At 38.0% G+C, this 26,585-nt stretch overlaps 1 protein-coding gene and 1 long non-coding RNA gene across 5 annotated transcripts in view; both read left to right on the top strand.

Annotated features, from left to right (window-relative positions):
* The window catches only part of LOC134536874 (tumor necrosis factor receptor superfamily member 11B-like), a 69,906-nt gene extending 66,182 nt beyond the window's left edge, over nucleotides 1-3,724 (top strand). For 3 of the 4 annotated variants that reach the window (XM_063376926.1, XM_063376925.1, XM_063376927.1), the window contains exon 2: nucleotides 713-3,724. In XM_063376926.1, the coding sequence (XP_063232996.1) occupies nucleotides 713-1,027 (315 nt within the window). In that variant the 3' untranslated portion in view covers nucleotides 1,028-3,724. Of the gene's footprint in view, nucleotides 1-709 lie in introns of all 4 variants that reach the window. The other variant, XM_063376924.1, reaches the window with a different exon arrangement.
* A 9,336-nt stretch (nucleotides 3,725-13,060) lies between these two features.
* On the top strand, nucleotides 13,061-13,952 carry LOC134536871 (uncharacterized). Its single transcript, XR_010075890.1, has 2 exons — nucleotides 13,061-13,179; nucleotides 13,268-13,952. It is a non-coding gene; the product is annotated as an uncharacterized LOC134536871 (long non-coding RNA).
* The last annotated feature ends 12,633 nt before the right edge of the window (nucleotides 13,953-26,585 follow it).

Here is a 26,585-nt window from a genome sequence, read left to right as displayed (position 1 = left end):
CGTCCCCCCTGTGTCCCCCCCCCCCCGGTTCCTACGCCCTTGCCCTTGAGTGTACTTTGAAGTGCTATGTGGGCCCCTGAAGTCAACGAAGTTGGCCATCACTGGCATAAGGGATAAGCAAGGGCGTAGGAACCGGGGGGGGGGCAGGGGGGACGTGTCCCCCTGAACTATTTGGGTGGAAGGGACTGTCCCCCCCCCCCCACAACTTTCTAGACCGTGATATTTTTATTTTATAATATTATTCCGCCCAACTTTATTTGTAATTTCTTCACTCATCAAATTTTATCTTAAGGAAACAACAATAATTTTAACATCGATGTATCCAATGGTTAGATACAAACAAACTGCTTAAAAAGCGCTATTTTGCAATTTTTAAAATCAATTTTTTTCCGGCGGAGGACCCCCGGACCCTCCCCGTCTTACTAAGAGGGGAATGGGTTTACATGACATCAAAATCATTATTTGTCCCCTCCAACTTTATGAACACAGCTAGTCCAATGGGGATAAGGATGAGTACAAGTATAAAGGTTTTGTGCTGTGATTGGTTAGAATTAATGACTTCTATGTCGATCATAAACTGGAAAAATGTAGTTTTGACCTAATCGTGTGCTCGATGTTTAAGTTATAATTCTTAAGGAAATCAATCGTAAACCCAGCTTTAAGGATGAGTATAACGGGTGAAGTGTTGTGTGCGGTGTGTGGTTCGCAGCAGACGCGCGCGTGGCCCCCCCGCCTACGTCACCGCCACGGCGACCCGCGCTGCTCCGCCTGCCCTCCCGGCGCAGGGGTGTCCAGTCCCTGCTCGCCTCTCCGCGACACGCTCTGCTCCACCTGCCCCCAAGGGCTAGCCTACTCGCCGCACCACTCTGCGCGCGCCGCCTGCGCGCTCTGCTCCCGCTGCGGGCCGGGCCTGTTCGAGGCGCACCCTTGCACTCCGCGCAGCGACACCGTGTGCGACGACTGCTCCAACCCGCGGCCGCCGCCCGCCGCCAACGGGGACTACTCAGCCAAGTGCCGCCTCTCCTGACCTGACCTGACGCTGTGGCCCGTGGGGGGGCCTCCCAGGGCGGTAGAGCCTATCAGCCAAGAGCGCCGTATTAAGAAAGAAATGGGGGCATAATCATAATCCTGACGCTGTAGCCCGTCACTGTTTCAACTTGTGCACTTTCAGAGTCACTTTATCACTTACATGAATTTTTTTTTTTAACTTTATTCCTAACCTAAATTTAAAAAAAAAAAACTAAGTGTGTTGGGTCAGGGTTCCGGGTTAGGGAGGGAGACTTTAAGTGCGTCTCGGGCCGAAGCCTTATACGCTCTAGTCATGCAGGGTTTAAGCCAATGCGCGAGAGGGAAGCATGCATCATGTGCTAGGAGGGGGATTGGCCAGCCATGGCAGCAATTGGCGCCATGACTAACTCCCCTCACTGACTATGCTAGGTCAGTAACTAGATAAGTTGGGCCCAGGTCAAACCTGCATAGACACAGGTGAAACCCTGGGCACTGACATGTGGGATGCAAAATGTCATGCATTAATTACATGCGGGTTGGCTACGGGAATAGAAGGATGGCTCAGGAAGAAGAGTTGGAAGAGTAGAAAATATCTACTAAGCAAGGGCGGGCACTTGGACATTTTTGTCCGCATTGGGGGTTTTGCTGCAACACATTGGAGTTTGAGCTTATTTTGAACTGAGTAATAATTTGGTTAATTTATGTTTATTTAGAACATTGTCTTTTCTCTCTCTCCCTTTCCCTCTCCCCCTCCCCCTCCCCCTCCCTCTTCCATTTTGCCCCTTACGATATAATTACGAGTCGAGGTTTGAATTGCCAAAGAAGTTTCACTTCTATAACACACACACACACACACACACACACACACACACACACTTTTTTTCGTGCAAACGCATTTCGGAATTTTTACTTCAAGTAACTTAATTTAGTTTCCCTGGAGGAAAAGTCTAACTATTCAGTTAAGTAACCATTATTATTATTTATTTTAAAGTTAACTGTTTTTATTCTGTAATTTATTTATATATTCTACTAACATTCCAAAAATTTAAAAGTTTTAACATTTGCAATTAAATACACGTAAAAAAAATCACTTTTTTTTCATGGATGTTGATTCACTTGAAAAGTCCACAAGTTGAATATTGTTTCATGTAAATATTAACAAGTAAAAAAAAAGCTAGTGTATGCCCTTAACAGGTAGGCATCTGACACAAGAAGGATTTCTTTTTAGTGTTACTTGTCACATTGAGTGTTCGGTAGTCCATAAACACCCAGCAGGACTCTGAGCCAGTGGTCAGGTTGCTCAGTTTCGTGAAGCCAGGTTTTAAGTCATAAACAAAGCTAATGGTAAAAAAAAACAATAGATTCGGGAATATTAGGGATTTTTTTTGCATCATGGCTATCTTGCTGTGTTTTACGCGCCTGTCGTGGCGAAGAGTTATGAATGGTGTTTCAGTGATGAAGTCCCCCACTGCTTTTATTACTGATACTTACTGCTCGTTCAGCTGTCAGTAGCGAGGGCAAAATCCCATGCGGCCAAGTCACACAAAAGGAGTTGTTGTGCTTAATGGGTTGTCGATCGCCCTGTGAACCTTTGTGTGATTTGTGTGTGCCAGTGAAATGGTGTCCCTGCTTCTATACGGTGCAGCGAACTTGTTATGCAAGATCAATTTTGTTTTTTCGCCTCGTAGGTCTACTCTCGAGGCAGACTGCTCCTCGAACCCATATTATACGAGTTGAGTAGGTGGTACATATTCGCATGCGCCATAAACCTATCTAATTTGATGCATTTGCAGTTGGATAATAATGATTTGCTGGACAGCTGGATCCAAAAAAATAGGCAAAAAAAGGCTGAATTATTTCTTGAATAATTGATCTGGTAGTAATGTGAAATTTTGTGGTGCTTTGATTGTATAGTACCAATAACTCCACTTCGCTGTCCCATGTGGAATATTTATTTGGATTTTTTTTGTGTATATATAATTGTGGGTGTTCGTTTGTGCAGGTTTTCTTGTATGATTAAGCAAAAAGTTTATAATAAATTTCAGCAAGTTACGCGAGTCATACTATAAAAAAATAATTTGTTAAAAATTATAGATTGTGGATATTTTGTATGTGTAATAATTTTAAATGTGACCGCTCCTTGTTTGTATAGTTGTAGTGATCCTCATCAAGCAATCAATTTGATTTCAAATATAAATAAAAATAACAAAATTAGGTCATTTACTTTTAAGTTTATAGTCAGAATATAGGAACGCCACCAGAATCCAAATTGGTATAAAATAATAATGGCTCCGAATTTATATATTTAAAATATTGTTAAAATGTTCTCCCTAAAACTCTCCAAGCTTTTCCCTGGTGAAATAATTAAGGATTTTATACTACTAAAAAAATGCACATGCACTTTATAACTTGTTAAATTTAGGTTGTTCAATTTTCTATTTTTTTATTTTAAATAATTTACATATGTTCAACCAAACCACATATACTGTGCTGGAAAAAACTTTCTTAGTTTTAACAATGATTTTTTTTAAGTAGGTTCTATTTGTACAGTGTAAGAACTTTTTATAATTTTTTGTAGAAATATGTAGAATACTTCTGTGCTCTGTCTTCAAATGTGTAAGTTTTTTTTTTTTTTTTTGATACAATGTTTTATTAGGCCCGCTTGTGTTTGAATTGTACATATTTTCAATGGTTCATTTTCCAAATAAACATTTTTAATTGGTAGGCTGATTTTATTTGCACTCAAGAGTTTCAATAATGTTAAAATCTGCAACTGTTTCCAAATGACATCGCTTTTTTCTGTTTGAGGCAAGAATGGAGGAGGCGAAATATCCCGAAAAGACTGCTAGTCGACCATAGGGTTACCACGGTAATTCACCATTACTTTCTGCGGTATGGAGTAGAAGAAACCTCATGCTCATTTCCGAACCCAGAAGGAAATTTTCCACAAGCTGCTCACCAGCCAGAAGATTTTGCCATTAAACCAACAGTCAAACAACTACATTGATTAAATATCGCGTACTTGAGATACACAGGTCCGGGGAGGATAGTCGAAATTAATTAAGTAGAGTTTATTTATTAATTAAATTCCGACAAAAAAGATTTTTATTGACAATTTTAGTTTACTACACATATACTTAATTTTTTTCACATAGTTGCCATTCAGTTCTAAGCATGTTCGTAACACTGCGCCGCCTGGGACGGCAGTCTTCAGTTCCTCGTCAGCTGGATGACAAACTGTGCGTGGTCACCCACAAAGCGGCCGCCGCAACATCTTCAAAGACAGTCAGTACAGGAAACAGAAACAGCAGCAATCAGTCTCTCGGATCACCGCAGCGTTAAAAAAAAAAAAAAAAAAAAAAAAAAAAAAAAAACTTTTGTATACTATCTTTATGTATACGTTATAATAATTTTTCAATTTTACTCTTTGTTGATCTATTCGGAAAATAAATTAGTGTCTAATTGGCGGTATTTTCACAGTTACAGTCGTTCTGACGAGAAGTAATTAAATGCTAAAATCAACTACCATTTTTATCAACCTGTCGCTAGTAATAACCAAGCATTCTATATAATTATTTGAATCGCTCAAAAGAGCAACAAGTTTTTCAAATTATATGTTACAAAAAAAACTGATTGATAAATACAACTAGAAACCAAGATGACGTCTTTGAATTACAACTCATTAGAAATTAAAAAAAATATATATATCAATCATCAGATTAAATACGACAGAAAAATTGTATTTCCAAAGTGAGAGAGAGAGAGTAAATGCACTCTGCAAACTGAAGCGCCCCCCCCCCCCCCCCCCCAAACCACACACGATCAGTCCGAACTGACAGTTCGCACCTATCAGTCGGAAATGATGGACTAACGAAATGATGGCTTTCCGTCAAATCGTACTGTGGGTTCGAGAGCCCTTAGTCCCAACTGCCGGGCATCGGGAATACCGTCTCGCCAGTCCATTGGCTGAGTGTAATGGCAGACATATTTGTTTATATTCTTTGGTTGTTGTTTTTTTTTTTTTTTTTTCCTTTGTAAAGTGCCACTGCAACATTCCGAGATCCTTCCACGCTCTACGTTGAGACAATACATCCAGCAGCAACGGCAATCGCGGGGAAAGGGCTGTCGGTGCTGGGAGCTGGACTGATGTGTGTGTGTGTGTGTGTGTGCGGAGGGGCCTTAAGGACGAGAAGGCGCTTCAGCCTCGACCTCGCGGCCCCGGCTTGTTCGGGCAGGCAACTGCAGGACAACACCCAGCAGCCTTGGCCCCGAAGAGCGCAGGAAGTGTTCCTCGGGAGTCGCTCCACCCGTTGCGACCTCGCTGGCGAGTGTTCCTCCTTGTTCTGTGGTCTTACGGCCCGGCCATTACGCACCATCAGACTTCACTCCAGGGTTCACATCCTGTTCCGTGTTGAATTCAACGTGATGTCACTAAAGGTGGATTCACAATTGAAAAAAAAAAAAAAAAAATAGTGAGGGAGTCTTTTAGTACCAGCCATGATTTTTTTAACATTTAACCTCAGTAACGAGCAAATTTACGTGTTCTCGTGTTGCAAATACACTTATACGTAACTCGAACACGAAATTTAACGTGATAATTATTTAAAATACAAAAAAATTGTGTTTTCAACTACATTTCTCGACGCGAATCGCAAGTAGTTAACGCAGACAATTGAATTAGACCAATTATTTTAAAACTATATAATGAAACGGCTCCGATAAAAGCGAAAAAGACTTGGAAAAAAAATTTAAACTCCGGTCTTGGTATCAGATTTTTAACAATAGATTTTGTTAAAATCCTGACCATCTTGTTAAAATTAATTGAACAGTAAATACTATTTAATTAATTGAACAGTAAATACTATAATTTTTTCCTTTGGATTTGTGATATTTTGTTCTCACCATCCGCCACCGATGGCAGCACCGTGGTTGTAACACAGTTCGGTTCCTCGATTTCCGTCGCATTCAAAATTGTGGACTGATTTCGCACAGGTCGTGCGTACAGTCGAGTGCATAGCCTGATGTGTATATATATATATATATATATATATATATATATCCACTTATGCTTTTTAATTATGAACACAGCTTAAAACGACATAACCGTGGTCATCTTGTCGTTATAGGAATTGAATGTTCCTATTCCTGTAAATAATTTTGTTTCAGACATGTTCTAAATTTTCCTGAATGTTAATTTTTTTAGTCGTAGTATTCAATAGCTTCAGTGATTACAGCACCTGTCTCGAATACAATCTAGCTAATTAATTTCAAGAAATGAATGGAAGCCAGAATTGGTAAAATTAAAGTTAAAAAGGAAAATAAATCACCTGATATAATACATAGTACTTAGTACTGTTTTTTAACCGTCAAATAACTGTTTAAATGTAGTTTGATATCTGGAAAAAAGAGAAAAAAAAGAAGCTTTCTGCAGTCTCAGTACATGGTCCCTTCATTTTGTTTAAAAGGTTTTTCGTCTCACGGTTATGAACACAGTTTTAGGCGACTGGACCTCTAAGTTAGAGGTGGGTTGTTTCAGCAATTTTCGGGTTCTGTTCCAACCAGTTACTGATACAGTAATGTACTAGTTACAAGTAGCTGATACTTCTGTATCAGCTACAGCAGTAGCGGTCCCAGGAAGCAACAACGTATCAGCATTCTCGTTACAGGTTACACATCCTCCGTGCCGTCATCACCAGCGTAAAAAAGTATCAGTTTTCTCTTTCCACGTTCTTCGTAAAAAGGTATCAGTTTTCTCATTCTACATTCTTCGTAGTCGTAAAAAGGTATCAGTTTTCTCATTGTACATTCTTCGTAGTCGAAAAAAGGTAAGGGTGTTCACTTTCCACGCCTTTCGTAATCGTAGTCTTCAATCTATGCAAGGAGCACGCACTGCGCACTGAGCGTACTTTGATGAGAAGCCTAAGATGTACATCAAGCTCTGTCCCTGCCCGAACACGCCCGAATATTAACCTTCGGCCAACCTCGGGATTGGTTTTATTTTTGCGCAGGAAAAATGAATTCAAATATTAAAAGTGGTCGGTTAGGTTAGCTACATTAAAACACTTTAGAACACTATGGACGGTTAGTTAGGTTAGTATAGCTACATTACATAAACAGAGAAATATAAATATATATATATATATATATATAAACCCGAGGTTGGCCGAAGGTGAATGTTCGGGCAGGGAAAGAACATGATGAACATCTTAGGCTTCCCCCTCCCCTACATTCTGTCCCTTCTTTATCCCTTATTCGTCGTGCCGCCCCCTCCCCTTTCACAAGCTCCGCCCAAGTGACCGTCATCTGCGATCGGGTTCTGCGCATATTGGCCGTGGTGTTGTTCCAGGCGAATTCTAAACTGATACTTGAATAGTGTACTCGGTTGCAATACTTAATACAGGCGTGTATCAGTTACAAAGTAGCAGATTAATACTCTGCAACCCACCTCTACTCTAAGTTTATGGTGGGCTCCGAACTATTAGGAACCGTCATACGATGTGCAAGATGCCCATAAAACAATATCCCAGTTGCAATTGTGAATTTATTATAACAATTTAATTCAGACTATTTACAAGTCATACATAAATTTTAACATAAAATAACCTAGTTTTTCTTATAAATGTTCAATATTTGCACCTTTAGTTATACGGCACACAGTAGATGGATTTGCCTCGAAAATGTAACGCGCTATCGTTCTGTGCGTCCGTCACATCTTGCCGAGAGGTTATCTGCCTTCCCACAAAATTAAGCTGAAGATTGGCGCCCGGGGTTTGCTGAAGCGTAGCAATTAATGGGACTTAAATATAAAAATTTCCCCGTTTTTCAAGTGTAAGTCCTACAGGCTTGAGACCCGGTAGTGATGTTCCTTCTGTTATGTGTTTAGCCCGGGAACCGCTGGGTACTTCAGGTAGTAAGTTAATGAATATCCCACGTATCATAGCATTAACGGCCACTGAGTAGTTGTGTTTATTTTTATCTAAATGCGGGTAGTTGTTAAACGTTCTACCCGACTTTAATAATTAAGAAATCTTCATATTTTAAGTAGCTAAATTTTATGTACTGTGGTACCTAGAGTAAAACGTAATTTAATTATCGAGTTATGATTCATGAGAAGATATTTTCTTGTGTTTTGATGACAAGTTTGATTTGTTCATAATTCACATATGCAGCTGTTATAGTTTAATTATTAGTTCAATGATTTCTTCTAAATACATGTCATTGGCGTTTACATCACTTGTGCCCCTGATTTTAGGCAGCTGTTTCAAGCTGATTGTTGTGAGAGTTGCATTCCTGCCAGGCGTCTAAGGAAATCACGTTAATCTGCATCATAAATATTTATGGAAAGTAGGGTGTTACTCTAAATTACTAAAATTAGATAATTTATTTAAACTATAAGATTCGTAGTGTTTGTATAGCTTCACAAAAAGACATTATACAGACGCTTGCCGTTTCATACTTCATTTTTTTTTTTAATTTTATTATTATAAAAATACTAGTTCAACTGCAATTTATAAGGCGTATACCAGTTTTGGGAAGCACTGGAGAGCATATGACATTTATGTTTTTAACTTATTTTTACATGATGAACCTGCAGCTCAAGTTTGTCAGAATCAGCATTTATAGTTTATTATAGCTTACTCTTTTGATGGTAGCTTAATTAAATGTATTATTTACAATATTCGACTATATTCGGCTTTTTATAAATTTTTGACGTGACAACGTCTAATAAATCGATGAACGCCGGCTGCACGCACGAAAAAGTGTTACGCACATTGTCCCGTTATGCTGTGTCCCGTTAGCTCATTGTACGCTTGCACCGCATCTATCTCTCTTCCACTCGATTGGAACAACCATCAATTTGACTTTTTCGAGGCACATCAAACTTAAAACACTCCCATTCGTTTCCTACTTTTCCTATCATCGTCCTATCCTTAACAGAATAACACAGATTGGAAGTAGTTAAATAACAAACATGTATAAAAGTTATAGTTAAAATAATCTCTTCGTTAAAGTAATAAACATATTTGGATTAATGAGTGCAAATAAAAGTAAATTTATCAATTAAATTGTAGATTTCATTTCACTCCTTCTTTGTATCCACACAAAATAGTGATAATTCAATAAAAATGATTCAATTTTATTCATAAAAGTATGCAATCATTTCATCAATGTTTTGTTATGACGTCACGTTAAACTATCGTCCGTAAACTGACTTTACAGACAACCAATTTTTAATTGATATTGCTTATCTACAGTTATTTCAACATAGAGGAGATCCTCGTGTCAACGGTCACGATGCCTCTTTGTGTTAAAATTGCATTAACTTGACATTACATAAAATCGTAACTAACAGTTACTTATATTTTATATAACATCATTTCAAACAACTTTTCTAACTTTCTTTAACAAACCAAAGAACAAAATTATATGCGCACAATTTATTTCATTTCCATAGAAATATCAAATACACTAAACTAAATTATGAAGCAACATGTTCGATCCTACCAACAATTTGTCAACATAGCCGTCAATGTCAGCTGATGTAAACATTGTCATGTACTACAAAAAGAAATGTTTACGAGTAGATACAATAAAGTACCCCTCGTGTGCTGAGTTAGTACAAAGTCCAGCACTCTTCTCATGAGTACGAAGTCTGGGTGTCCACTCCAGGGTGTTTTGTGGCAAGTTGTCTCGTTGTCGCCAGCCGTGTCACGCGCTACTTGCAATCGGCGATCCACACAGTCTTCGACGACGACGACGACGACGACGACGAAGTCCCCCAGGAGGCTTTCACAATCAGCGAAGAAGGGCTGTAACCCAGTCGAATGCATCAGCTCACAGTACGAGCTGACCTGTCGCACTTGTACATTTGTATTAGCAGAGGGTCTACACAAGACACTGCATTACTCCTCGTATGATGACACCGCTTGTCGGGGTAGCACAGCCCGTCTCACCCCGAGACTAAGTCGCTCCTGTGGTAATTTTTTGTTAAGTCCAGTTTTAGAAATTTTTCCCTTCCTTTCACTTGCTGCTAGTCTGAAAACACATTGACCTCTTATCAGTAGTGTGGCATAAACCCTTCTTATTCGGTCTTTTCTTGAATCACTAACTCGACAACTCGCCCGACGAGTAAAAATGTGACAGTCGTCGGCGAACGTTTTCCACGTTAAAGCGATTTTTGCCCACACCCAACAGGTCCGATTCCGCAGAGCTAGCTTTTCCACACAGGAATCGCCCAATGAGTAGAAACTCGCACCACGTGTTGCACTAGCGAGTAAACCCCTCGTGGGGCTACATCCGGTGAGCTCTTTGGCTGCGATAACACCAAGTCTGAACTGACTGCTGAAAAGTTAAGAGTCCAGCTTACCAGAGTTTGAAGCAAAGTCCAAATCGGCACACAGTCAAGCAATGTGATGGTGTTGGTAGATATCTGGTAGTGTGATGACAGGTATCGATGTCCGACAGGTAAGAGCTTCCCCGACTCCCTCCGAAGACTCTGCTTGATAGTGCCCGGGGTGGGGGCTATTTATACCAGTTACCTGCCCGTCCATTACCTTATAGAATAGTCGAGTTAGTTTCTACTCCCTACCCTGACAGGGAAGGCAGCAGGGAGGTAGGTCAGCTGACCTGTCATGTGATGTCCCCCACTACTGTTCAGCCTTGCTCGTGCTTCGAGCTGCTCTTGTGGAAACTTTCCGGGAAGTTAGGCAGCACACGCTGCCTTTCTGTATGGCAGATGTCGTAGTACACAATAGGGGTAAACATTCAAATAACTTAAGCGCACACAGCCTGCGTGTGGAAAAGCCACTGCAACATGTGTTTGAAAACATGTGGTTTTATTTACATGTGACTTGGTTTACAGATTTACAGTTTGCGCGGGAAAACTAACATAGCACTTGAAAGAACGAAACACGGAACACAACTTATCAATAGTGGCATGCGATTCTTAGTCCTCGCAGTAGTCTTAGCTAAGAAACGAGGGCGGTTAAAACACGTACCTCGGGTTCTGCAGTGGGCGCCGAAAATATTTATTAAATTGGCTAAAACAATATTATTTGAAAAGCCAGCAGATGTATGCGCGGCCGATTCAAGCAAAGTTCTGGATCGGCCAGTGTCAAAAGTTCAAAACCACGTGGTGAAAGGACCACATGATGGGTGAAGCTAATGATTGCCGAGTTATGCCCTGTACCGTAAATGGTCCAGGGACCCACGGGGAAAGTTTTAATTACCAGTACTGTGATCAATGAACCAATGGATGGCTCCCCATGGGACGATGCGTCCACCTCGGACCATGGCCTGACGAAGACTGAAGACTGCTGGTGGGGGGGGGGGGGGGCGAACTGTGCCACCTTTATCAAACCACATAAAAGAACTACCTAAAATTTATTTTACTTGAAACTTAATAACTAAACACTTTACATATCCCTCGAATCAAAAAATCTAATGAAATTAGATGGCTAAAGGCCTAAACATGCAGTAGTTAAATTTTAATCTAAATAAATATTTTTAAAAATATGAGTAAAATGGAGATCATTTGTCGCTTGCTGTGATCGTATTTTGACCTTATAAAACACAATTAATTAAATTAAGAATTTGAAAGAAGAATTATGGGCAAACACACATGCTTCACTTATTAGTTATTTGTGTAATAAAACTATGGCTTCTCTGAATCATGCGGTCTGGTTGGAGGGTATGTTCCGCCAGCGGAGGAATGTTACTGGCAGCTTTACTGCCGCAGGTGGTAGGTAGGACATCAAGATGTGCCTTATTTGGTCATAAGTTTTATGATGTTTATGGTTATAAGTTTTGTAATTCAGAAGGAAAAATCTATAATGTTAGTGGTTTACCATGACGTCGACCCAAGTGTCTCCCCGGCTCCTTCAGGCCGTTATGCCTCGCCAGCGCCATCTCTTGAGTGTGTGGTGCGACGTAAGTGACGGTGACGTGTGACCTTGTGTTTCTATACTGGATATGACTTTTTATTTTATTATAAATATATTTTTGCTTTACGTTTTTTGTATATTTTAATATAATTTTTGTATTGAAGGGCTTTGTATTTTGAGTGTTTTTAATTGTTCACCGGGCGCCTAGGCCGCGGCTTCCGCCTGTGACCAATCAGCGTGTTCCGCGGGCTCGCGAGGAGGGGTGGGACGCGAGCGCTGGGTCGCGCGAGGCGGGGAGGGAGTCAGTCGGCAGCTGGACTCAGGAGGCGAGAGACGTGGCTACGAGAGCTCTCCGAGGCGGTGAGAACGGGCGCGGTGTCTCGCTGCAGTTAATGCAGTGCCGAGAGGAAGCGATTCCTCTGTCACAGTCGTGTGGTCAGTTAGGTGTGTCATCGTGTCATTCAGTCGCGGCGTGCAGTCAGGCACTGCTTTCGCGTGTGTGTTTTTCTCCGGCAGTTTACGAGTCGCGGAGTTCTTTTGCGGGCTGGATTTTCGCTTTCGTTGCAAGGTAATTTTCGGGTCTTGCTCATCACGAACGGGACATCACGTATTTCTTTTTTTTCATACAGCAACAGTGCGCGGAACCGGGCTCCGCCCTACAGGATCGGTCACAGGCGGGAACGCGGTATCCCCTTGTAAAGGGTTTGTTTTCGTATATAAAGAACCTGGAAACCGTCTTTGAGAGTATTAATGACTATCCTGGTGACTTAGTCCCTTGGCCACGCGGCCCGAACCCTCTCTACCGAACACTGAGTAGCCGGCTAAATACTACCATTCAGGGACTAGTCGGCCAGGCGACGACAACCATTTTAATAAGTTTTAAAGTTTGGTATAAATATTTAAAAAATTGTGACATCATGGAATGGCCAATTAGGTTAGGTTAGGTTAGCTATATTTAAAATACTCTAATAATGTGAATGACTGATTTGGTTAGCTTAGTTATGTGAAAAATACTGTAATATAAATTTAATGGTTGGTTAGGAATTGCCAATTGTAATTGAAGCTTCAACCGAATCTACGCAAGCGTTTGGTGAACTTCGGTGATATTCGGAACTATTCGGGCCAATCGACGACTTTCACGATTGTTTTTTTTTTTTTGCAACATATCCAATGAAGAGAGAATGTTTCGTTTAATTGTTTCTGACATTGGCATTCCTGTTTATTTACACGTGTCGACACGCTTTGTTTTTACTTGACGTTTTTAGTTATTGTGTGAATAAACATATGTGTTGGTAACTTATGTGACTTGTAGTTTTCATTGCAAATTAAGTATATTTTAATTTTTCGGTAGCATAATTATATTTACTTCTTTCCAGCTAATCCGTCGACGTCAAAAATGCGCAGATCAAGAGGAAACGATTATTATGCTTTGCCAAATCAAGGTGGATCTGAAAATTTATTGGAACAGGAAAATGAAGCAATGACTGATGAACTAAAAGACAAAATACATGCTCTAAAGTCCTTGTCGATTGACATTGGCTCAGAAGTAAAGTATCAGGATAAACTATTAAGGGAACTGGATGACGATATGGAAAACACTGGAGGGTTTTTAGGAAGTACGCTGAGCCGTGTACTCAAGCTTGGGAAAGGTGGTCATAATTATTATATTTTGTACATGATTCTGTTCTCTTTCTTCGTGTTCTTTGTGTTGTGGTTTGTTATAAAGTTCAGGTGAAATTAAAATGGGATTCCCAGCTTGGGTGTATGGTGCTCATACTTTACATTTGGCAAGGAAAAAAACTTTCTTTGAGTTGGATGTATGTATTTATAATTATCAGAATTTTCAAGTGCATTGGAGAGAAAAGGCGTCGATGTCTTCTACTGTCACTCTGCATGAAGTGTTAGATATACCCATGTGTTTTTCCTCTAATCGTTTGAGACAATTGTTAAAGTTTCTCTGTGCAAAAATATTTTTAAAAACCAGTTCCTTTTGTCTCTGCAGTAAACCTGGGTGTGGTTCGTAATCATTCAGAATAAACCGTAAACATGTTTGGTAATTGATTGTGACTATGAGTTCGACTTCCATATTCACTCCACTCTCACTTCAGGAAGTATAGTGATGCATATTTGCAATAAAAAACATGAAAAGAAGTAGTTCGAATTTAAATCAGGAAACATTATGAACAACCAAAACATGTAATTTTTTAAATTTTGATTTTTCTGAATAAGTTTTCTACATTCCATTGGTTCAGAGGTAGAAAGATAGAAAAAAAAAGTGCAAACACCCTGTTTTTTTTTCTGAGAACACTGGTAGGTTCAAACTTGCAACTTCATTAACCTGATTTGGGAAGGGCACAGCATAACCCCAATACTACAAATCTTCAGCTGAGGAGTAACTATTGAGACTATAAGTTGTGTGTATTTGATGTTCAGTACATGTCAACTGTAGATCTTAGTTGCAAAAATTTATCTGAAGTAAAATGTCATGCAAGTAAAAAAAGTCAATAACTGAGTGTTTTCAGATTTTAAAGCAGACCTTATGATTAAGCTGCGCTTTTGTGTCCATATCAGCAGGATAGGTTAAACCATACAAATGGGACTTCATTGCTAAAATTAATTCTGATAATCTAAAAAGGGTATTAGGACCTACTTACTTTTTATACTTACCGGTAACTTTTCTGTAAAAAGGTGTTGCAGTACTCTAAGTAGCCTAGTTAACCAGTAGTTAACTGTTTTAACGAGAGGTTAAGTTAGGTACATTAAAAAAACAAATGTATAATTGTGTGAATGGTTGATTAGGTTAGGTTAGTTACATTAAGATACTGTGTAATTCTGTGAGTGGTTTATTGAGGCCCCCAAAAAAATCAGTTTGAACTGTCATGTGTAAGCAAGGATGGTGTACTGACGAACTGATGACTTTCCAACAAACCGGACTGTGGGCTTCAGAGCACTCGGTCTGAACTGTCGTGTGTGGGAACAGCGTCTCGCCAGTCCAAACTGTCAGTCCAAACATTCAGTCCGTCAGTCCTTCAGCTGAGTGCAGACATCTTTGTTCATACCTTTATTTTTCTAACTAAAAGTGCATCCAAAGTTTCTTCCAAATTATACTATGAAACTTACATCAAACAGCAACAAGACTGATTGTGTGTAGAGAGGCTTCAGTTCAATCCAAACTGTCATTTCGGTCTGAGCAGTCCGAAAAGGGAGCTGTATTGGAGGTTAGGTACAATATTGCAAACGGTTGTTTTGGTTAGGTACATTAAAAATATTTTGAAAGAGTGTGAATTGTTGGTTAGGTTAGGTTTGCTACAGTAAAAAAACAAACTAAAATTGTTAAATTGTTCTAATGTTCAGTTAAGAATTACCTACATAATGTGGCTATTCGAACCTAATCGCCCATTCTCATGATGTTATGCTAAAATAACATAACCTAACAAATTGATCACTGGTAGACTACTTGAAATATTACAATGCCCTTTCACAGAAAATTTACAGGTAAGTATGAATACCCTTTTCAGATGTTTGAATTTTTTGTAGTGTGAAACCACATCTGTATGGTATTACAGCAACAAATAACAGTAGCAGTAATAGCAAACTCGTCAGTTTTAATGTATTTAATTGCTGTGTAAAGAAGCCCTCAGCATTTTTTATTTAGCGGGCCTGACCTAACAAACATAACGTAGGATGAGTTAAACATACGGACAGATGGGTGTGTCACGTACAGACCCAACGCTAGCAAACTGTTGACCAAAAAAAAAATTACTCTCATATTTCTCAATCAGATGTGGGTATGAAATTTGTTCAAACCACTACCCCCATATGAAAATTGTTTATGCACCTAGAAATTAAAAAGAAAGGTATTTCGAGACATGCAAAATTCGCGGATTCATTTCGCGATAGGCTAGCATCAAAACAACTATACCTTCGTACTGCTTCTGCGATTGGCCCACATTTTATCCGGGGAACTGTGAGCCAATGGGAAACACTAAACTAAGAAAGTGCCGAATTACGGACAGCCTAGTTGAGACGTCTCACGCGTCAGTAGCCAATGAACAGGTGTCATTTCCGCGAGTATTTAAAGGACTGTGGAGTCTATCCTAGAGGTCAATGAATTCGCGAATTTTGCAGGTCTCTAGGTATTATGTTATATACACACACCAACTTCCTTCAGAACAAAACACTTTTTATTGATTGTTACACTTTTCAGTATTTCACTATGTAAAATATTCACTAAGAAAATTAGTAAGTAAGCCACAATGCAATATTATATTAATTTTTACATAACATAAATAATTAAACGATAGTACAAATGCATTCTTTCACCTAAAATTACTCTTTATTGTAAATGCAGCATTCTGTGAGGAAGGTAATGTTACTGACATACAATTTCCACAGTGAAATATGCTCTTTCAAAAACATAATTGACTTTTGTTGGTAATATTAATTCTCATACATAGCAGTGTATCGCTTAAACATACAAATGTAGATATTTTCACCTTAAAACATGACAGCTCTTTTGAATTATACTTTTTTTTTTTTTCAACACATATTTATTAAGTGTTATCAAATACAATGGAATCATGATTACTTGTGCCACAGACTTATTACAGATTGTAAGTAAAATTTCGTAAATATCGAGTGGTGACAAGATTGACCACCAAACAGTAATATCGTAATAATAAAATAACATTTACTTTATGAGTCAGAGCCTTAAAATACATTTTGAAAGGAAATATGAATTACAAGGTGCTATTGCTGTTAAACTCAGTTCAGAGATCTTTTAAATTTTGTTTTAAAAACAAGTGAACAATTTTACTATGTATGGTGTAGCTGTTGAATTTGTTGCTCTTTTAAGACAGTCATTTGATCCAGCAAGATGGAACATGTAGAAAGTATTCTTTGAAAGAAAAGTTTTATTTGTTTCTGCAAGTTACTATACATCCATCATTTCTTAATTGCATGCCCAATAGTGGCTCAAAAATTTGTGCAATGGTAGCCATTATTTTGATTTTTTAATTACCCATACTCATGAAAGAAAGTAATATACATTAAATACTTTTTGTTAAAGCTTGTTTAGTCTATGTGAAAGGCTAAGTAATGTTCTTCAGTAAGAATCATGTCTAAAAAAAATTAGTCCAAAAACGTTTTATTGCCTATAAATAATACCTTAGAAGGGCTTTTTATGTTATTTATTACTTTTCAATAAACTATTTTATCCATGCAATGATTCATCTGCTTTTCTAACATGAAAACTTCATGTCAATTCTGTAGATTGTACGAGTTTTCTGTTACAATTTATTTGCTTCTAGAATGGTTTTCTTTCACTGAATACTGATGTAGGGTCTGATTTTATTACTTTTTGAGATTGCTGTAGTTATATAAATGTGCTAAGAAGGTTTTTGTAAAAAAAATTTTTAATGAAACGTCCTTGTCATAGAATTTACTTTTCAGACTTAGCCCAATTATTATTTCATTGAGTGTATTAAGATCTAGAGAGTTAGTGGTATAAATGTGTGCATTATTTGTACCCATTTTGGGACAAAACAATATGAAGAAACTGGTAGTCCTAATATAAGCATAGGAGCTTGTGACTCCTACTACACATGGGACAACAGTTTGTGTCGATGCGTGAAATTGTTTGAGATCTCCTCTGTATAATAAGCTTCCATAACTCTCTCAACTCTCACAGCTTACAATCATTCAGAACATTTTTTTTTGTATGCTAATACATTCGTATAGTAAATAACAGGTGCAAGAATATTTATGAAACACTTACTGTCCATGTCAGACGTCCTTGGTGAGTGAAAACTTGTGGTGTGGGCATGTATCACTCCAGGAAACTTTCAAGATTTCCTGTAAATGTTTTTGTAATAGTCTATACACAGCTGAGCCCCGTTATGAATGTCAGTTTGTTGTTCATCCAAGGACCAATGAGGGGGCGTCAGTTGGGGCTAGCCACCAAGACCTGTTGTTGGTTTAAGCAAATCAGGACAGACAATCTCAGTCAAAAATTTCACCGTCTGTATCTATCATGCAGGGTTTTTTTTTTTTTTTGTTAATGATAGTTCCTCATTTCTCAATGTTATTTCTTTATGCTTTTTGAACATTCATTTATAATTTAAATGTTGTATGGTTTCAGTACCTTTAATGTACAATATCTGCAATAAAAAAAAAAACAGAATAGCAGAAATTGTACAAAAATTGTACAAAATAGATTATCATAATGGCCTACTCCAAGATATTCAAGACTGCTTGTATGTAATGTTTGAAATATTGTGTGAGTTAATTTTCTTGCCATTTTGTTGTTGTTTAGCTACAACATAAATATCATGAAAGTTATTACTCTTGTAAAATATTCATTTTTTTTTTTTTTACAAATATTATACTAGAAATTAAATGCTGTAAGAAACAAAACTAATTATGGTTTTAAAATAGGAAAAGTCAGTTCTAAATTTTTTTTCAATAATTTTACTGTAATAGAATTTGTCTCAATTTTAATTGTATTAGAATTATTTTGTCTGTTTGTATAAAGTGGATGGAAGTAAGTTACTTTTAATTTTATAAGCCTCAGGTATTGAATAGTGGTATGAATTTGTGTATAGTTATATATGTATATACTGTAAAACCAAAATATAATATTTTATTATCAAGCTTTTCATTATTACAATTTTGAAGTAGAACATTAAGAGACCCGCCTAGTCAGGGGTGCATTTCTGTTAGTGAGGCAGAATGATAAGTGTTATGCTTGCTGGTGCTTGTAGTGCACTATCACCTTTAAGCGCAATGCCCTGAATTGGTGTTCTTTCTTCTCGACGTACATAGGACAACTATGAGATTTGAGCTGTAACCATAACATTATAGTACAGCAGAGAAATTAAGGCAAGTCCCTTGATTGCTTTCAAGAATATCTGCCTGGTGTTTTTTGGCTAAAGATTATTCTGAAAACACACTTTTTAGCCATTTTCACTCTCATAAAAATACAGTTTTAAAATGAAATAAGGAAACAGAACTATTTATCCACTTCATTGTATTCTTAAATGCTTTTTGTTCGTAAACAGACCCCACTCAGACACAGTGGCGGATCCAGAGGTTCACCTCGGAGGGCACTCTAGGATTTCAGAGTAGCCAGAGAAAAAATGTCTTAAAATTACTAAATTTTTATTTAATCTACTCACACTACACATAACATCCAACCACCAGATTTTATGATTCTACAAGAAAACCATTAATTATATTAAAATATTTTATTGGTTTCAGAAACAATCTTTTTTGTCGCCAATATTAATGTAGCAGACAACTGGTTTGGGGGGGGTGGGGGGGCACTTGCCCCTGGTGCCCCCTCCCCCCACCCTCCTCTTGGATCCGCCACTGCTCAGATAGCTCGAGTAATTTTCAGATGGTGTTGTTTCTTCTGAAGCTCTACACACTGTTTTTGTTTGTGCCTCCTCAATAATAAGAAGCTCGTGAGTCAAGGTTGAAGCCAGGGGAAATGGGTATTGGGAAATTCTCCCCCTCCCCCTGTTTTTTTTATCCATTACTCTTCCCAATCCACTTAATTTATTTGTAAAGGAAGTAGGTAGCTTTTTGTAGGGCACTTCGAAATAGATAATAAAATTTTTTAGTATAAATTTTTTTCAGACAACGCCAAAAATGAATCCTTTTGTACCCAAAAGAAAATCTTGGGTATTCCCCCCCCCCCTTTTTTTTTTTTTGGGCTGGTAGACTTATTTCATGTTTACAAAATCGTATGTAGTTGCATTTTATGTATGCTAAACTTGGGAAAGAAACAGCCACTGAAGGACGGGCATTAAGTAAATTAAATGTACGTAATGACCGGCTTGTCAGGCGAGTCCTGTTATTCTTGGGATGGATACAGGACCGGAAGAGTTGGGTAACCTCCATGGGAATCATGACTAGTGAGGCCCCGCGCTGGCCCATTTCGGTTTTTATTTGTAACCTTTGATTCTCTGAATACAGCATTTGGTGGGAGTGATGGAACAGAAAAGTATAATAAGCTCAGTGCTGCCACTGTGGCAGACAGCGTGAACCAAAGTTTACAAAGCCAAAGAAAATTTGTAGTCTTAACTGTTCAATGAGTTTTAACAAGAGTTAACAAGTATTTTAATAAAATTTCTTGTCGAAAATCAGGTCAAAATCCAGGGTTTAATATATTTTTTAAGTCTTTTTCACATTTAGTGGAGCTTTTCCATTATATGGTTAAATATTTCTGACTGATAATCGAATGATTCAATAGTCAACGTAACTGCTCAGGCAACAAATTCTGGCGGCGGGTGTGTAAACTACATGTGATTCGGGTAGTTGAAAAAAAAAACAATTTGCATATATATTTATCACGCTTGGCATTATTTGAAAGAATTCTATGTAAAATTTTGTATCTGAGTAATGTGTTATAAGTGTATTTGCAACATGAGATTACTAAAAGAATCTCTGACATTTATTTTTTCTTTGTGTGTCCAGTTTGTTTGTGAAAGATACGGACATTAATGGAAAAAAAAAAAAAAGTTCATTAGTTAATAGCGTGTAATTCAAAGTGCTGCTTAATACCTTTTGGATTTCAATTGATTTTCATAATTTCTTAATGTGGAAACATTCAAAAAATTTATTGTCTGGTGTACTGACACAATTTCATCATAATGAGATTATTAAAATTTATAATATAACTTGAGTATTATTTATTACAAAAGAATATCAAAATTTCTATCACAAAGTACCCAAATATTCACTGAATTTATTTTAAAGGTTGGGTTAAAAAGTTTTAACTATGAGGCGTATTTTTTTTTAAGTAAGTACAGTTTTGAAATTCAAATGCTCGTATTCCGTACGTGCGGGCTGTTTACCTACATCTGTTGGCAAGCCACAGACGCAATTACAGAAACATTTGACTATGTTTACGTTTGTTTGTGAGTATTTAAAATGCCTCCGCCGATTGGAATCACGCAGACTGTGAAATACACGGAGTGATTTGTTTTCTTAATGCTAATGACAAAATCTTAAAACATCTGTTCTCTTTCACTTTTTTTCAGCCACTTTCTGCACCAAATCTTCAGGAATAACTGAAGGTTACCTACTTCGTTCCTCATCATGAACATTTGTGCGGCCATCTTTAAAAGCTCTAACCCAGTTCCGTACCATTCCATTGGTCATAATGTTTTCTCCAGACACTTAAATTATCTGACTATGAATTTCAGCCGCTGTCACGTCTTTGGCAATAAGAAAATGAATCACAGCGTTTATTTCACAGCATTTTAAATACTCACAAACAAACGTTAACACGGTCAAATGTTTTACGTAATGGTTGTCTGTAGCTGGCTAACAGATGTAGGAACAGCCCACATGCACAGAATGTCAACCGCAGCGCTGCAGCGGCCTAATTTCAAAATGGTGCTTGGTTAGAAAAAAACACCTCATAGTTTATTCTTTAAGTTTTCTGAGGGATGGCTATTTCATACCCCCCAGACCCCTCTCCAAAATATGTAAGGCCTGCAAAAGTAAATGGCCCAGGGCCCCGTCAAGTGTAGGCTTCTCTGCTTGTGGAATATGTGAGCTACAGCCGTGAGACAGAGCAGAGATTGGGTGAGGAAGTGAATGTGTTGTGAGAACACCAACTGGTTCTCCTCACCATCCACCTCACTTTCCTCGCTGTGAAACACAGGATTCTTGCAGACTGGAAAAATAAAAAAATAAAAATGTGGGAAACATGTAGGTAACACTCTGAGAATTGAAAATAAATGACTCCCAGAACCTGGAAAACAGGGAAATAAACATAATTTTATTTACCAAATCGCATACCTAAGTAATTTTTATTGCTACTGTGTTCTTTTTATGTCTTAAAACCAGGGCCCCAGGTATTTTACCCCTTCTGACCCTCCTTCTTGATGGCCCTGCCCAACACAGTCCCTTGTTAAGGTCATTTGTCCCTTATATGATAGCTGCTTTGAACTACTCTTCCTCTTTAATATTCAAGCAGTGTCTGGTGTGCAGTGGCAGATTTAGAGGGGGCGTGTGCGCCCCCTCCTCCCCCCCCCCCACCCGCACCCCCACCGTTTACCCTCCCACCAGAAGGGTAAAATATGAACTGGATAATATAACTTCTGAAATAAGCAGGTTTATTATACTAGGTATAGACTACCGGTGCCCCACCTAGAAGTCAATCATGAGTTCGCCCTTGCTGATGTAACACTAGCCTGAATTAAAAGAGGTGGTGGTCAAATAACTCGGCTCTACCAGGAATTTTTGCAAGTGGGAATCGTCAAGGATGTTGCAGTAAATAGGTGACTTCCTCGGTTCATTCTGACAATTATACATTTTAATAACCACCCATCATCTACTATGATAACCCCGATATCTATGAGATGCCAAACTTTTCAATCTGACTATAATGGTCAGTATATACTTTTCACTTTTAATATTAAAAAAAATGGTGGTTCAAAAAAATTACCAAATATAAATTGTCAAACCACTACCAAAATTCGAAAGATTCCCAATAAGTTTTTTAATGCTTATAACCCATGTATAGATGTGCAAAGAGGTACATCTACAATAAGATAAAAATGTCAAGCATTTCAAGTAGGTTAAATATACAAGTTTCAGGGGCTTCCCTGAAGAAACAAAACTGGCACAGTGAAGCCACTGCGTGATTAGGTACTGTTAAATGATGGGAAGCCTACAACTCACGTAGTTTCGGTTCGCTACCACGTTCGTGCAACTTCGGATTTCTCTCAAAAATTGAAATTAAAAAAATCGAAGGGTTAGGTTATGTCAGTCACAACATGCTTGTTTTCATTGGAAACTTCTGATTTAGCGGCTGAAGTGGTAATACCAAAACACAAAGCTTCGGAAATCTTCGGAAATTCTTACAGGGAACCGAAACTACATGAGTTGTAGGCTTCCCGTTAAATGATAGCTGTATAAACATACATACAAAATATGTACCGTAAAACGGGGTGATTTGATACAGAGGGGTGATGTGATACATTTTGACATTTCTCTGGAATATTAGCCCAAAACATAATATAGTTACAATTTTCGCTTCCCCATCCACCAGGTGGCAGCAGTGATATGTGTACAGAGTTTACAGATGAATCCAGTGTTCTTCCCGCCATTTCTCTATGCTCTGTGGATGCAACAGTTTGGTTGTTTAAGCACTAATGTTTTTGAAGGTCAGAAAACTTTCCATATTGCATGAAGAATTTATTTGAAATATTGGATGTTGACTTGTTTGCTGGTAAGTAGCAATATCATACTTGAAGTTCTACCATTGTTAAGTTTTTAATATGGTTTTAGTTTTATAGGTTATGCCATTGTTTAAAATAACAGCTGTTCAGGGGTGATGTGATACACTGTATCACTTCACCCCAGTGTATCACTACACCCCACATATTTACAATTATTGTAGCTGATGCCAATTACGTGAATTGTTTTAGGTCTAAAATGCCAAGAACTTATAAGAGGCTACCAGGGACTCGTCCCTATGTTCCTGCCAATAAAGAAAGTCTAGAAAAAGCTGTCAAAATGTGCCAGACTGGAGAACTATCATATCGTGAGGCTGCTGAGCAATTCGGTGTTGACAAAATGAAAATTTACAGAACATTAAAAGGCATTAAGCAAAAAAACTTATGGAGGGCAAACAACTCTAACTGAAATTGAGGAAACATTACTGAAAGGTAGGTATGCCAGGAGGCTTAGTAGAAAATCCAGATTAACTGTACAGAAAACATACATAAGTATACCATTTAATGTAATTATCACTATTGTATGTATTTTTGTTGTATGTTACAGATAGACTTCTGACTATTAGTGAATGGGGATTTCCATTGACCCAAATGGACTTGAGACTGGTTGTCAAAAATTATCTTGATACCACTGGGCGTTCAGTCAAGAAATTTAGTAGTAATAATCTACCAGGTCTCAATTGGGTGAAGTCATTTATGCAGCGACATAAAAAGGATTTAACTGACAGACTCACAGAGAACATCAAAAGATCAAGAGCTGAGGTATCTGCAGATACAGTGAACCAGTATTTTGATAACCTGGAGGTTAGTCTTTCTGGTGTTCAAGCTTGCAGTATAGTTAACTATGACGAGACTAATCTCACTGATGATCCTGGCAAAAAAAAGGTCATCTGCAGACGTGGCAAAAAACATCCTGAAAATATAATAGACTTTGCAAAGTCTTCAACATCATTAATGTTTTCATGCAGTGCCAATGGAATATTGCTTCCTGTATATGTTGTATACAAGGCGGAGCACCTGTATGAATCCTGGACTGTTGGAGGCCCAAAGTCAACAAGATATGGCAATTCAAAATCAGGATGGTTCGATCAAATTAATTTTGAAGAATGGTTCAAGACGATTGCTTTGCCTTACCTAAAAACTCAACCAGCACCCAGAGTTCTCATCGGAGACAATCTTGGCAGTCACTTTTCATACAGTGTTATATCATTGTGTAACGAAAATGATATAAGGTTTTTGACTTTGCCGAAAAGTTCTACCCATTTGGCACAACCCTTGGATGTGTCTTTCTTTCATCCTCTCAAAGTTGAATGGCGTAAACTGCTAACAGAATGGAGAAATAAGGGTAACAAAGGAACATTATCCAAGGTTCAATTTCCTCCTCTTCTCAAGCAGCTCCTGCAAAATGTGGAGAAGAATTGTGCACAAAACATAAGAAATGGATTCCGAAAGACAGGACTTGTACCACTTCAGAGACAGGAGATTTTGCAGCAGCTCCCCAACCAAGGCATAGGTGCAAATCCTCTCACAGTGGGCACCAGTGCTTCTAGTACTAGTTCCTCGATTGATGAAAGTTTCATAGGATTGCTGCGTGAAATGAGGTATGGAAAGTGTGTTGAGAGAAGAAACTTGCCAAAAAGAAGAAGGATAAATGTAGAACCGGGAAAGAGTGTAGGTAATTTGGACTCAAGTGAAAATGAGTCGGAACCAGACACTCCAGGATGCTCCTTCACTAATGATAAAGAGCAGAACTTTGTTGACACTTCCAGTGAAAGTGACGAACATGAATGGGAAATGGAAACTGAAGACAATGCTACAGGTAAAATGAAGATAATACCTGCAAAGTATGAAGAAATAGAAGATGGACAGTACTTGTTGATTAACTTGGAATGTGCTACTAATAAGTTTAGTGCGAAAAGTTCTGATGCAAAGAAGAATCACCTGTTTCCTGCAAAAGTGACCAGTGTTGAATCATCAAGCAGTAATAGTTTAAGGAGAACTGTGAAAGTTAAGTTTATGAAACAATATCGTGCTCACAAGGACACATTTGTATGGCCTGATGTGGAGGATACAAGTTTTATATATCCGCATGAAGTCGTTTCTAAATTGCCAGAACCTAAAGTGATTCGTTATGGACGAATGCAATTTCCGTTTAATATTCTGTAAATGTTTCCACTCAATTGTGGGTAGTAAGTAAGTGTTTGCCTCGTCAAATTTTACATGGCAAGATGCTAAATTAGCTATCAGAACATGTTTTGTTGAATGTCAATAATCTGAACAATCTAGAAAAAATTTAATTTGCCCAAGTATGTGTGTTTTTTGTGACAATACGTAGTGCTAGTAAGTTTTGTAGAGCAAATTAAAACAATAATATTTGTATTACATCACCTCATTATTATTCTGAAGTGATATATCCATATGTATAAATTGTTGTATCACTACACCCCTTCCTGTGAGGTGAAGTGAGACAGGTGGTTTTTGTAAAATAAAAAATATAAATTAAAAAACTGGATGACTTTCTTTCACAAGACAGTGAAGTACAAGTTAGTATCAGTGTTACTGGATGGTATGTTTTCTTGTTTTGATAGAAATACAAGAATTATTAAAACTTTAATTTGAAAATTGTATCACTTCACCCCATTTTACGGTATTCATAATAACTACTCTTTGTCACTGTGCACGTTGAACATCTTCTAAAGAAGTCCACTGTGCCACCTGGGTGCGAAGGGTTTGTTTGTTCAAACTCCGGGTAAAGCAGCGATGTGTGACACATTCTTTATTCCCTTCGATATTTCAGGGTGACTCGTGTTGACGAAATGCGATGTGATTAGCTGTCCGGATTTCTGCCCCACCGCATGAGAATTGTAAATCAAGTCTGTTGCCTCGACAGCAATAATCGAAAAGTTCCTCGAGTATGGCAGCTTCTTTCGCATTTGAAATGTCGACTAATGATATTTTGTACAATTCTGCTTAACAAATGCCTTTCAAGGTAACAAACAAACTTATAGAATATTAGCGATTATATAGCTACGATTTGTTTAGCTGTTCTCCAATTATCAACCAGCTGACTTCAATCAAATATTTGCTTCAACTATAGAATAAACAAACTCTCCACTGACTAATAATTCATAGGACGAAGCACGATAATCTATTAACCGTGGCTGTTGCATTTTACAATATTATTTTTAATATGTAGAATTATTTTTTAGTTTCCCGGAAAGTTTTTTTTTCTTTACGAAAAGATTATACCATTACAATTGCATAGTTGCCGCGTGTGTACTTATTTTTAAGACGTCGTCAAAGGCTAAATTCATAAAAAAAAAAAACTCTATTTTCGCTCCGAGCAACATTATAGATGAAGCAAAGAAGGCAAATGTATCACTATACATTATAAAATAGGAAGTATTTACACTGTTGGACTTTTGGTATTGTCTTATTTTAC

Source organism: Bacillus rossius, chromosome 11 (assembly GCF_032445375.1).
Source record: "Bacillus rossius redtenbacheri isolate Brsri chromosome 11, Brsri_v3, whole genome shotgun sequence".
In the NCBI taxonomy this organism is placed as follows: domain Eukaryota; kingdom Metazoa; phylum Arthropoda; class Insecta; order Phasmatodea; family Bacillidae; genus Bacillus; species Bacillus rossius.
This window is presented reverse-complemented; position numbering and strand designations above follow the sequence as displayed.